The 14,605-nt window shown below is 24.6% G+C and overlaps 1 protein-coding gene across 3 annotated transcripts; it reads left to right on the top strand.

Moving 5' to 3' along the window:
- The first annotated feature begins 54 nt into the window (after positions 1 to 54).
- On the top strand, positions 55 to 12,263 carry LOC129969142 (uncharacterized). Of its 3 annotated transcripts, none has more exons than XM_056083566.1 (10): positions 55 to 260; positions 904 to 943; positions 4,416 to 4,727; positions 7,337 to 7,478; positions 7,604 to 7,685; positions 8,203 to 8,248; positions 8,615 to 8,777; positions 9,150 to 9,314; positions 10,678 to 10,794; positions 12,088 to 12,263. In XM_056083566.1, the coding sequence occupies exons 1-10, from the start codon at positions 167 to 169 to the stop codon at positions 12,091 to 12,093; spliced, it is 1,167 nt and encodes a 388-aa protein (XP_055939541.1). In that variant the 5' UTR covers positions 55 to 166; the 3' UTR covers positions 12,094 to 12,263. The 3 variants fall into 3 exon arrangements, with proteins under 3 accessions (XP_055939541.1, XP_055939542.1, XP_055939543.1); XM_056083567.1 differs by having other exon boundaries at positions 9,150 to 9,305; XM_056083568.1 differs by lacking the exon at positions 9,150 to 9,314.
- Positions 12,264 to 14,605: the final 2,342 nt, after the last annotated feature.

Raw genomic sequence — 14,605 nt, forward strand, 5'->3', positions numbered from 1 at the left:
TGTTCATATTTAATCCAAATGGCAATATACATCTCAGTAATTAAACCAGTGACGTCAGAGAATAAGTTTGGTGGGAGAAATTTGAAAATATGTATTGCTTTCTGACTAAATAATTTGATTTGTAACAATTCAAAATCTTCGTCTATACTCATTTTTCTGAAAAAGAATGGCTGAAAATAAGAATTGGGAGTTTGATTGCCCTCAGTTCTTTGATTTTTGTAATGGAGTTGAAGAAAATACCGTAAATATACAAAGTTTAGGTAAGTTTTGTAATAAATTGAATTATTTAATCTGCAGCTCATTAAAAATCTCATAGATTGTTAATGAACCTGTTACAACCTGCATCTCAATTATATATATATATGTATATATATATATATAATTTTCATGTGTGGTGCATTAATATTTTCTGTTTAATGTTTTTGTTTGTTTGTTTATATGTATATAAATCTAGGGACAATCGTGTTTCTTGACAGTTGTATGTTCTCATACTATTGCAATATTTTCTAATTTCTTCATTCACTTACTTGTAATATTTGCTAAATTGTCATTAAAGAAGATACGAAGTTTATTTATTTCATCTTCAAAAATTATTCTATAAAATTTTGAGACGTGTAAAGCCTGCTATATATTAGTCTTTAGAGCAGAATCTTTTAAAGCAGCATGCAAAGTAAGTTTCAATCGGATAAACATGAACTGAATCTTTATTTATATGTGATGTAACTAAATGTAGAAGCAACTTTGCACAGCTTTTTTTTTTTTGTTCATTTTAGTCACAATTTACTGATTGATGTAGATAATTAAACTTTGATTTTGTAACATCCTGTAATATATGAAATACATATTTTTTTTCAGCTAGTCAAGGGTTTTTGAAGTAAAATATTTTGTAACTTTTTATTTTAGGTGGAGATTCACCTGCTTTGGAAGACAAATTTAATTTTAGGTAAGATACTTTATTTAATTCATCTATAGCATTAAGTTTATTAATATTGTTATGTTTATTAAGGTGTTTTTATTTAAAATAACTGTAAAGTTCTATCTCGCAATTTAAACTTTATTTTCTTATCTCTGATTTGTACTATTTAGTATAGGGTGTAAATTATTTTCATGTATCAATATCTTCAGCATAATTAAAATTGAATTAAATTATAGGATTTTAAATAAAGTTTTAGAAACATAATTGAGGAATTTACAGGAAACAGAGAATTTTTAAATATGATGTCAGCTTTCGGAGTTAGCGCTATTAGTAAAGTGTGAAAATCATAAAGCATCAATCCTTAGTTGATTTCAGCCTATTTCTGAAGTAGAAAGGACTAGACAGCATCATTCATCCACTTTCATGGCATTTCTTTTGTTATTCAAATCATAAGATTCTTTAACCCTGTGATCAATAAATATTGCCTCATTAATATCTTAATAACAATGATAAAATCTATATAATATAAAATTTATTCTGAGGTATTAGATATATACAGTAATTATAATCTTCATTTTATAGTAATATTTAACAAAAAGTAAATTTAACTATTTTGAATTTATGAGATTTAATTTTACTGCAATTTACTTTCAGATGTTTACTTACATTTGATATGAAAAGAAAATTTGTTACATGCTGATATACTTTATATACAATCCTGATGGTTTCTTGCATCTCATATTTTCAGTTTCACATGTACAAAATATAATCTTTTGACTTCAAATTTAACTGAGACAGCTCATCCTTCAGGCATCCACAGAATGGTCGAAATACCAAATGCTTACAGCTTTCCCCTTTTTAAAACAGTCATAAAATGGTGGGGAGTGACTTATCTTTTTAACAATTGTTGCTTCCTCTCCCACTGTCACTGTTAATTGATGTCTCTAGAAAGTGTTTCAAGACAGATCAGGCAGATACTTATTCTCACTTTTTGCTTGCTAAGTTCTAAAATATCTTGCTAATGTCTGTATCTTAAGTTTAGCAACAATTTCCAGTTTGCAAAAAGCATTTGAAAAAGAAGGGAGGCCATGTTTGTCATCATACTTACAATATTTGTGAATGTTAGCTAGCAAGAGAATATTTTGTCCAGATAAATATTTTCTGTCCCATGTTGCATCTTGTGCTATTCTGTCATTTTAAATTCTGAAATTTTTAATATAAGTTTTGGTAATTTACTTTGGAAATGAAGCTATTTTTTTTATGTATTTACATATATCTCAATAAGTTTTCAGCTTTATTCTCTTTAAATACTAATAAATAAATCTAAACAACAGCTTTGGAAATAAATTTATTTGTTTAAATAAACTAAAAATTCTCTTAATTTTTAATAATTTTTTAATGTTATGTAGATTAATTATTCTTGAAATGTGAACTTTTGCATGATTAAGATTTATGATGCAACTATGATTTTAAATTTTAATGATCATGCAAGTATCATTTTAAAGTCATGTTTCTACATCAAATATGTTTTTCATCAAATCACAAGTTATAAACATATATAGTGGTAAAAAAGATTATACTTCATAATTTCTAGAAGTTTCAATCATAATTTGTACATCATCCCTCATTTGTCAACAGTAATTTTGATATTTGAAATATAGTTACACAAGATCCTCCTCAACATAAGTGAAGACTTTGTTGCAAGAAGGGGAAAGCAAATGTTTATCTTCTATCATTTTTACTTTCGACCATTTTAGATTTTAAAAGAACTGCATTTCGAAGAATGAAGGTATTCAGAAGAATAAAAGAAGTAATTGTCAGAAAATTTGAACTCAAGTCTTTGATGAATTCCCAAATTTTAGACCTCCCTAAATTTGAAAGCATATTTTTGGCATTATGTCTGTCTCAAAAATGCTTTAAGCTTTTAGTATATCGACTAATGACCAAACTTTTAGATTTCTACCAAATTGAATTAAATCCTTACACAGAAAATCTGTCTGGTCAATTAAAAGTGAACTCGATAACTTTGAAATGCAAAGAGCTAGTAAATAAAATTTGGTACACAGGCTTAACATCTTAAATATAGATTCTTAGCTAATTTTGAACCAAATCTACCAAAGTATTGCCCATCTGTAGGTCTGTACTTTATGTTAACTTGTGACTATAATTGTAGTTCTGGCCAAATTTTGGTTTGATTTGGTCAACAAAATGACATTTAAAATACATATTTGTGCACCAGTGATCAATATTTCATAGCTATTGTTCACTAATATTGTGCAAGATATTTTCCGTCTTATCCACGATCCATAATTTTATGTGTGGAGAAGGGAATAAAATCTAAATTTGAAAATGTACAAGAAAATTTTTGGAAGAACTCCAGCTGGCTTATTACAAAAATTGAAACTATTTCTTTTCAAATTTAATATGTGTTTTAAATAACATGAGAGAAACATTGTTATGCTTCTTATAGCATTGTTTGATAATATTCGATTTACTGGCCCTCTGCGGAGAAAAATATCTATTATTTTATGGAATAACATAAGCGTACTAACGATTAGTCATGCTAATAGAATACTGTTTTATTCTTTATTTTCAGAAATATTTCTGAATTGATTCCATGTTTAGTCTTGTATCTGGAATAATAGTTAAAATCTCCATTATCCTCAATATTGCATTTCTGTATTTAGTCTTTATTGATGATTTTAAATTTATTTCTTAAAATATTAATATCTTTAAGGAATTTTCAATTTTATAAATGTAAGATTTTAATACAAATAAGTAAAATAAAAGAAGACAATTACTAATATCACAGATTGTAAACTGCATATTTATAAAAACTGTCGAAAATTAAACTGATCGGTACATTTTTATTTAATAAAATTTCCTGTGAGAACATAGATTAAGAATTGACTTAGAATGTTTTAAAGTAAATCTTTAAGATATTCCTTTTGAAAATAATTTTTAGTTTAAGCAATCATTTCTTTAAAAAAAAAGAAAAGGAAAGCTCTTATTTAAAATTTGTACTTCATATATTTCAGGAATCTGTTAAGTTTAATTTTTTAAACTTTAAAAGTGATTCTCATTTCGTTGAATTGCAGCAAAAAATGCTAACTAAAGGGAAAACACTTTATAAATTGCAAAGATGTTATATTTAAAAGAGTGTTTCTTTTTAGAAAATTATGTGGCATAAATATAAGAAATATTAAAGTCTGTGCATAATCAAGCAAACCTCTTTTAGAAAGAAACAAAAAATATTAAATTGCATTTAAAACTTCTAATTTGTTGGAAATGCATGCATTAAAAAATTTCTACTCAATTGACTTTAAAAATTGGTATTTTTGTTTGATTGATCATTGTGCTACATAACATTTTAATACTTAATTAAACCAAAATTTTGTTTATCAAGTATTGATGAATCAATTTTGCTGTATAACATTTCAATACTTTAAATATCCTTTATAATATATATTGATATATATTTTAATACTTTCATTTTCAGATCAAAAAATATTATGAAAAATAGATCTGCAGCATGGAATAACAAACTGAGTACCCCAGTTACATTTGTTAATATAAACCACCGTCAAACTAATATAACAGATTCTGAAAAACTTCATGAAACAAAAAAACGTTTGTCAAAAAGTGAAGGATCTGTAAATATTTTAGGAGTGTGCAATAAAGTTTTTAAAAAAGATGGCTCATGCTACCCCAGCATTATTCATAAAAGAAGTCTCTCTGATGGTAATTTGAGACCAAAGAAGAAATTTCCTGCGACTCCAAAAAAAATTCCGGCTACTCCAATGTGCTTGAAGTATGTATATTAGGATTTTTGTTTTTGTTTCTTCTTTTCGAAGCAGTAAGGAATGTTTTAGAATTCTAAAATAATTCTATAAAAGTATTAACTAATACCTTAAAAATATAATTCAATAGAGCAAAAAAAAAAAATTTCCCCATAGATATTTTGTTTCTGACATAGAATATTTTGAAGATTTAATAATAAGATATACTGAAAATATATATATTTCTCTTAGTCTGTAAAAACTAATTTCTCAGTGCTGAAAGGCAGAAGAATTCAATTTTTTTTTTTTTTAAATCCTCAGTTTTTGTCTTTTAAGAAGCATGATTTCTTGATATTATTTCATTAATGGGATATGAGGCAAATACTCAAAATATCCTTGAAAACTCAGCAGTTGGGTAAGATAAGCAATTATTTGTTTATATCAATTCTTTAATTGTAAAACATGCATTATAATTTCTGTTCAATTGGATTGTTAAAAATAATGCTGATGTAGATTGCATACGCTTAAAACAAGAAGCTTACATTTCTATTCATGGTAATATTTTTAAGATAAAAAATATATAATTTTTGTTCTCCATTATTATGTATTTTAGTATTGGTACATTATTTTTAAAATCCATGTGAAGCTCCATTTATCTAATGATAAGAAGAGAGAAAAAGATCATATCAGTAATATTTTTGTTATATTTCTGTATATTATTTTTCATGAGAACAAGGATAAGAAATCAAAATAATCAACTCTACTTGATTTCTAGATAACATAACAAAAGCTCAGAAGACAGTTTAAAAAAATTCACAATGGTGAGTCAAAAACCCTTCATGGAGGGCTTGATGCACAAGATGTTGCAATAGACTTATTTTGAAATAAGCCTGAAGTTGCCTTCTCAAGCCACGACTAACAAATCATCAGACTAATTTTGGGAAAAAAAGAAAGAAAAAAAAGTCCTCAAAACTTTTTTTTTTTTTTTTTTTTTTTTTTTTTTTTTTTTGGTTATGAATTATTTTCTAATTTTTTGTTAAGGAAAGTCAAAAATGCATGATTTTTATATCTTTTTAAATATAAAATCCTGTAAACCAGTTCAAAATTTGAAAATAGTACAAAATAACATTTCATCTCATACTTATGTTCAAATGTTACTTGTATTTAAAAATAGAATGAAACAAACTTTAAAGATTTTTTTAAAAAAATTAATTAAAAATAAGTCTGTGTTTTATTTAGCTATCAGCTTTCTTTACAAAAATAAGACTATTAATCTTTTGTAAGAATCTTTGTCTTGTTTTAAACAATCTTCCTATGAGAAAAAATTTTGGAATTATGTATGAATATGAAATGCTTTTTTCTTGGTAAAGGGGAGGGGAGTTTCTTTAAAATAACAGCATTTTGATCATTCATGATTATTACAGAAAAAATTCCACTTTTAAAATGCATTTTAAGAGTTTTTGTTAGAACTATGACTAAGTATTGGTGTGATTAGAATAGAAAAGAGGATAGGAAGAGAAAACATTTTAACCCTTATCATGGCACGATTGCTTTTTCGAAGAAAAGCAAAAAAAAAAAAAAAATGTATATAGGTATGTATATATAAAAATGTGTAAGAACAAACATTTAGGCAAGTGTATTTTACAATAAACATACATATTTAGGGATACAAACATAAAAATAAAATTAAACTTAACCTTAGATAAACCTGAGCGGCGCATCTTGATAGTTATTTTTCACAACTGATTTAAAATTATGACACATAAACTACTATTTTTATTTTTGAAGCATAAATAAACATCTAGAAATGTCATGTGTTTAAAAAAACTAAGTTAAAAATTATTTTATAGTGGTAGTATATTTTTATAAAGTTGTATGTATGGTATACTATACAAAATGAACATAAGGGTTAAACTTGTATAGCCTGCTCCTTGTTGTTAAATATGTATAGCTCCTTGATATCAGATTAATAGATTAAAGGGTAGAGAATCTGCACAACTTAAAATTAAAGCAAAGCCTGTTTCAAGTGAATAGAAATAATTATTTTTAGATTTTGGATAGATTGAAATTATTACCTCCATTGAAGGGCTTTGTTAATTATCCAATAATACAGAAGCAATAGGTTTATAAATGTCTTTGTTGTGAAACTCTAAAAAAGAATGCTCTGGAAATTTAAATGTTATTAAAAATAATTATTGAAGAAAAATTCAGTTTAAACAATTTATTAAATGTTACCTAATAACTATACTTAAATAATTTTTAGTATCAATTATTTAAACTTCATTTATTTAATTTTCTTACATATTTCAGTTTTAGGGCAGGAAAAATATTTTCATGTTCAACATTTCTTTGCATCTGAAAAATAGCCATGTTTGAAGAAAGCTAAAAGTTGTTTTTATCACATCTTTTAAAAAAAATAAAACATTTGCATTTATTATATGGATTAGAGTTTATATATTATATGGATTAATGTTTATTTATAATGATTTGAGTTCTAAGTACTTAATTTTTATTTAAAAAAGACTGGGAGATATTTTGCAATGTGTTTTTGTTGATGATGCATTTCATTTTATTTTGTAGCATATGATTCTAATAAAGATTAAAATTATTTAGACATCTGAAATTGAATTATATCTCATAGGAGAACGATGATGAAAGACAAAGCTAAAAAGATAAAAACTACTGAAGAATTGGAGCTTGAAAAAATTGCGGAACTTCAGAGTTTGACCTTAAAGCACTTGCGTTTGAATGAAATGAATATGAAGAAGCTGAAACTAAAACCAGTTAGTTGCTTCATGATTTTGTTTCTAATGATGAAGAATACTTATATATTTAATCATCATCAACTTTGAAAAAAAATAGTTAAGCTTTTCTTATGAATGCTTAATAACTTTTTATTTTATATTAGAAACCCCCCACAGTTCCAAAAATAGCTGCTTTGAAAGGTGAGAAAAAGGAAAAGTCTGCACCAATGAAGAAATTTCAGAAGGGTCAGTTTTTTACATTTCAAATACTTAATTATTTGGTTTGTTTAAGATTATGTATACCATAGAAATTTTAGTGACTTAAACATTGCAGCCATGTACTTACATTCACTGACTTAAGATCAGTATATGCCATGAAAATGTAAAACCAAATTTATCTATAATGCAGTGGACATAAAAATGTTCTATCATCTAATAGATTAGATGCATTTTTTCAAAGTGAAGTATTGAATATTTTTATGTAGTGAAATTAGATTTTTGAGCCATTTTCTGATTTTAATGAAGACAAAAATTAGAAAAACTTACATATTACCTATTTATATACTATTACTGCTTTATATCCTAATTTACTTATGTTTATTACTGTGCTTATTGCACTTTGACAACTTTTTTTTTTATCTAACATTAAATGATGAAGCATATATTAAAAGGATAAAAGTTTGTTTTCATATAGTTAAATGAACTACACTATTTTTATTTTTTAGAATATTAATAATGTATATAGTTACTTTACTGCTTTCAGATCTTGAAGAAGTTATAGAGAGATTGAATTCTAATACAAATGCAAGGTAAGTTGTGAAGCTAAAAAGTTGGTATTCACTTTTTGTAAGTTCTCATAATTCTCACAATAGGTTTTGAAGATTTTTCATATTTTGGAAAGAATTTTCAAAAATACAACTTCAGTTGTTTATCTAATGAACTCTTTGGAAAAGAAATAAAAGTGATTCACAGTAATATAAAGATTGTTTAATTTTGTTTATTTAAAATATATATCTCAGCATTTAAAAAAAATGCATTTTGCTGTAGCTTTAATGAGAATCAGCAATATTTTGATAAGCAATAATATAAATGCATGAGTTTGAAAATGTTTCATTTATAAAAAGATTTTTTAATTTCTTTTTTGCAATTCAAGATCTTTATTTTATTGAAAATAGATTTGCAGTTCCAAATCCTGCAAAACGTGCAGAAAGACTGGGAGCAGTATCAAGTATATCTGATGTAGAACTTATTAGTTCTACTCATACTTTACAGCCATCTGTTTCTGGTCTACTGAATGAAGTTCAAATGGCTGTTGATGAAAAGAAAATCATGAATGAGGTAAGTTGATTTTTAAATTTATTTCATGCTGCATATCTGAACTTTGATTCATATGTTTATATTCAGTTTGAATCTTGATAAACAGCTTTAAAAATTATTATTAATTTTTAACTTGAAATAATAATCAAAATAATTTTATCTTTTTTTTTTTTTTTTTTTGTCAATTTTTTAATTCTTAGAATGTAATGTTAAAGATCTTTCTAATCTTAGAATAATTAATACCAAATGTATGGAAACTTTTGCAATCAATTATTTTTTTATATATATTAACATTCATTCCATTTATTTATAACTGCCTAAAATCTATATTCTGTAATTTCTCCATAATTTCTAACATAACTTGAAAATTTTTAACATACTTTTGTACTTTAGCTTAGCTTCATGAAAGATCCGGGTCATTCTGGATTGCTATTTCATAAGAAGAATTCAAAGAAAGCAGCTCTTAAACCCTTTAATTTCCATGATAGAGTAAATGATTCTGGACTAGAAATTCTTTCAAAAAGTAGTATAAACAAAGAAAATGTGCAGGTGACCAAAGTAATTTCATGTCACTTAAATATATATTTTTTTTTCATTTAAATTCTTTAATGCTTACTTTTAAAAATTTTATCAATTTATATTTTTACTTATTTTGAAATTCCATTATGGGTAATATTTAGGAAAATAAATAGAATGGATGAATTTGAAAGCTATGACTCATTTCTTTATATATAATATAAATAGTTGTGTAAGAATTGAATCAAAGCTTCAAAATTCATCAGCAGTTTTTTCATTAGATTTATTTTTAAAGTAACTTCAAATTTCCACGAAATTTCTATTGAGATTATTGTATTGAAAGATCAGTATGTTCACTACCAGGTTCCTGTTTAAATTTTGTGGTGATAGCTAGAGAACAGTTGTTGCAGGTGTGTAGCAAAATTATTATATATATACATATATTTACATTAAATAAAAAAAATTTAAGAAAACAATTCTGAAAAACTATTAGAAAGTTTTGAAATAACTCTTTTAATTGAGAAAATTCTTCAAAATTAAGTAGAAAAAAAAAGTCAAATAGATAAAAAGAATTAACAACTTTCTCTGAATTATACTGAAATATATTTAAACCTACATATACTTTAGGAATACATTTTGTCTACATTTAAAGGGAGAGGAGTTTTCATTCTTAAATTTTCTTATTTTGAAAAGTATTGTGCTATAATGGATACTGTACAAACACTTCAGTTATCAGAACTTCATGGGAAAATTTTAGTTTTTCATTTAATTCCACATTAATAGTAATTATGTTTGCACATTATTATAAAATGTTACAATATTGTAAAAATATTTAAAGTTTTAAAAATCAAAGAATTTTTGAGTATTAATATTTTAACATGTTACAGATGTAGAAATTTTTCTAATGGATTTAAATTTAAATATTTTCATTAAAAGGAAGCTTCAATTCATTTTATCAAATAGGGATGAGCAGATCTTTGTTCTGTCTGCCATATTTTCAGAACTGTTAATACTTATTTATATTTTTTCAAAATTTGGATTGTTTAAAAATTAATGCTGATTAATTTAATGCAATATTAGTTGTGTTAAATTTGTTTTATTTTCTAAAAATAAAATTTTGTTAAATGTGTTTGATTTGCTAAATTATTTTTAAAATGAAGCTATTCAGCCTTTTTTTATTATTTATCTAATTTTTAAAAGAAATATAAGTAATATTACATCAAACAACATACATGTGTATAATCTGTCTGATGCCTTGTTTTTTAACAAATTAATAATTAGCTAATCTATCATAACTATATAATTTTTTCTTATCTTCAAAGGTGTGAATAGAATTGTCATCTCATGAAATTTTTATATTGTTTCAAAATTGCATAATACGGCTTTTAATTTCTTGTCTTTTTAGGTTCAATTTTCACACTCTTTCCACACATCTCATCTCAGAAATCGAAATAATAAAGAAAATTTTTGTATGAAAATGGCTCCAAAAAGTGATGCGGGCATCAGAAAAAAAACCTTTAAAGTAAGTCATATGTTCACTTTATTAATTTGCCTTTGAATTTTATTTATTAAGTCAACCAAGGTTTATCTAAAGTTATATTTGTGCTGAAATCTCTGCAATGTTTTAAATGTAAATATTATTTTTTTTTTTAAATTTCAGTGAATCGTATAAAAAAAATTGGTGGTCTTTGAATTTATCAAATTCATTTACTATAATTTATTCTTTAATGTACTATAATTCACTTTCTGTAATTTATATGTGAATTAATGAAGTTCTCATATTGAATCAAGGATGCTGAATATTTCAGACACTGCTGCTTAGTTAAGTTTCCATAGTGAAGAGTGATAATTTTATATGGCATAGCAATTGACATTGCTCTTATTTTAATATGAACTCATCAATTAATTGCAATCATTAATTTGCTTCTGCCTCTAATGAATTTTAAATAATATTGCCTTTCTCATTTCTAAAGTATATATATCATAATTTATTAACTATTTAGTGTCATGATAGATTTTTTTTAAAAGTGAATTTGTGGGAGTGGGGTCCCTTTTGTTTTTCTGCAAGCTGAAAAAGGAAGATTCCTTATATTTTTTAAATCACCTTTATCCATAAATGTATGAAAAGGATTTCTCAGAAATATAATGAGCTAAGTGAACAAAAAATGATTTGCAGTCTTTACTCAAGAATAGTATATCTATTACAAATTTGCTTAAATTTTTTTTAAATTCTGTTGTCATCATACAGTAATATTTAATTTTGTGTCATTTAGTATTTAATTTTTTGATGGTATAATGATTGTATTCATCGGAAAATAGTTTCTGAAGTTATTACTTGGAAAATTTAAAAAAAAAAAAAAAAAATGTCAAAATTCAAGCAAAAAAAAGGAGCAATTTGGAATATTTTTAAAGTATTTTAATTTTAAAAGAAATATTCTTGTGTTGAAGTGCACAAAGAAGTGTTTAAAAGTATCAATTATTTTATTGCAAGAGAATGTTATTTTAATATAATTTACATAAAATTGCCATGCACTATTCATCTATTTCATTACTTATAGGTTCTTATATAATTTAATATCTTGTAATCATAAATTGCAGTTTTTATTTTAAAAAATCATAAGCAATATATCTTTCAGAATCCATTTTCTTACAATAAAATTTTTGATAATTATATTATTGAAATCAGCCAAGCATTAGTTATTGAGGCTAAAGTGTTTGAAGAAGCAATTTTATTTGAATTTATTCAATTTTGCACAAAATTATTTATGAAAATAACTATAATAAAATTTCCCATTACAATTCTTTCTCTTTACAGTTTTGATGATTCTTTATCTGACCAGTATTAATGCAAATTGGAAATAAGGACTTTCAACATATGCATCATTTTTATTTGGTAGCATTTGATATTTTATCAATCTTTTATTGTGTGCTTGTAATATTTGTATTTCAAATATATTTTTTCTCATTTTGTAGAAATGTTTTTATGAAAGGAACAAAAATAAATATTTATGTATCATTTCTCCATTTAATTTTCAATTCATTTCCATCTCTTCTACAATTTTAGAAAATTATCTCTCATATTTTAGAATACATGTCTGTAATGAAAAATTTAAAAGTGATTTGAACTTCTAATTTAATTAAATATCAGCACCAATATGGACACAAAGAAAGTATTTAATATTATTGAAATATGTGAGAATATAAATCTAGAATAATTATGACAGTAAATGTAATTGTAAAATTGCTTGATTTTTTAAAAATGTAATTAAAGAAAGATATTGTATTAAAATAGTATTAGTATCACTGAAACGTTTTTAAAATTGTGTAAAAATGAGTTTTGTCTAATAATATTGAGGGAAAATGTTAAATCCTGATAAATTTTTAATTAAAACTTTGAAAACTTTTTGCTTAAAAAATATCTTCTATCCGGGAGGCCACTTGCTAGCTCTTAAGTACAATGGACTGCTCTATATAATATCTAGAATTATTGTTTTTCGGCATGCATGTGTATAATACATTATAGGGATAAGTATAGCAACCATAACCACTATTGTGTTAATATCAGTTTTTCATAATTTAATCTGCGTAATTTTAATAGACTTCAAAACTTATTCAAAAATCAATCAGCTAAGTTTTTTTTTTTTTTTTTTTTTTTTTTTTTTTTTTGTCTTTATTAAATGAAATTGATAATTCTATATTTTAGAAATAGCTATCATCAATTTTGGAACTTTAGATAAAGTAATTATAAACTTATATATTGCTAAATGGTAGTTAATATTTTGTTCATTTGTATCTAATCATTAGTTTCATCTACAAAGGATTAGAGATACAGTATCATTGTAAATATATTGCATTACAAATGTAAATTTATTGAAAGCAAAATTAAACTATATCGTGAATCTGACAACCTTTCAATTTCTTTTTATGTATTTATTCAATTTAATAGTAGTTTACAATTTTGTTAAAATTAAATATGCATTTCTGTAAGTTTAAATATATAAACAAGAAGAATATTTTTTAAAGATTTATGCAATACTATTCATACTTGTTTTATTCAAAGTTACTTTGCATATCTTCAAAATGTCCATATTACCAACAATCAAACACCATTGGAACTCTTTACAATATAAATTATTGGTTTTACATATTAAAATCTTGAAAAAGATATTTGAGTTAATAATTTTTAAAATGTGAAATGAAACTATTTTTTTTTTTTTTCTACTATCGTACCAATTACAAGGATTCAATGTGTAGTCCATATTTTCATATAGCACTTATCAATATGTTAAACATATGAAATCTTAAATTAACATTTTTGAACAAAACTGTATGCCTGTAATTTCAATTTTTTTTAATCTGAAAATGTTTCAAAATAAATGTTTTTGACTGAACTACTAACTTATAGAACTTATATGTGTCTAGTATATATTCACTTTTATAGTTTTTATTGTTATTTTTCTATTCTGGTATTATAGTTTGAGGAAATCAAACTTCTTTTATTTGAGAGAATAATTCCTCTGAAAATGAAAAGAATATAATTGTATGCAATTCTGAATAACTACCAGGATGATGTGGGAATCAGAAAAAATTATATCAAAGTTATACTACTGGAAAACCTGGGCACTGTATCTTCATTTTTAGTTTTCAAATAATTTGTATCCGATATGTGCTGTGTAGTGAAATTATATTTAAAAATAATAATATAACTTATATTGCACCATTCGGGGTGTAATGTAGTAGGCCTCCATGAGGTGCACCCTGGTTAACACTAAATCTGCTACAGCTTTGCCTCCTTCCTTGTGTCTCTGACTTCTGTAAAGTTCAAAAATATTGGAAAGCTAGAGATCCAATGGCATCATAGCTAATCTTCTAAGCATTTGTAATAAATAAATAAATATTGCACCATTCACTTACCTATGAAACAGTCACTCCTATTTTCCTGTGTACTCTTGAGTTAGTTCTTAAATTCTATAATTGAACTCAGTCTTTTTTTTAGGGTATAAGAAAAAAAATTGTATAACAGAGTTAAAAATTACACAATGAATATAATTTTAATTTTCAAGATTTATTCTGGCATTTAAAATAATTCAATGTTTAATCTTTGCTGCTCAAAAACTGAAAAAAAAAAAAAAATACATATTTATAAATTAATCGAGTTGGTTGGAACAAAATAATTTCAATTTCTTATTTTTGTTTTCTCGATCCAGATGAAGATTGCAGAGTGCAAAGTACCTTTTATAAAAGATCAATCATTGATTTATAAAATTAATCTTTTATTAGTAACTCAAAGAACTGAACATTTACAAAAATAATTAAACTTTTAGAGAAATAGT

Source organism: Argiope bruennichi, chromosome 5, assembly GCF_947563725.1.
Source record: "Argiope bruennichi chromosome 5, qqArgBrue1.1, whole genome shotgun sequence".
In the NCBI taxonomy this organism is placed as follows: domain Eukaryota; kingdom Metazoa; phylum Arthropoda; class Arachnida; order Araneae; family Araneidae; genus Argiope; species Argiope bruennichi.

Excerpts from the sequence above, each read along its gene's own strand:
- LOC129969142 (XM_056083566.1), top strand. The coding sequence starts at position 167 with ATGGCTGAAAATAAGAATTGGGAGTTTGATTGCCCTCAGTTCTTTGAT. Across the intron at positions 261-903 it reads CGTAAATATACAAAGTTTAG|GTGGAGATTCACCTGCTTTG; the intron begins GTAAGTTTTGTA and ends TTTTTATTTTAG. Across the intron at positions 7,479-7,603 it reads AGAAGCTGAAACTAAAACCA|AAACCCCCCACAGTTCCAAA; the intron begins GTTAGTTGCTTC and ends ATTTTATATTAG.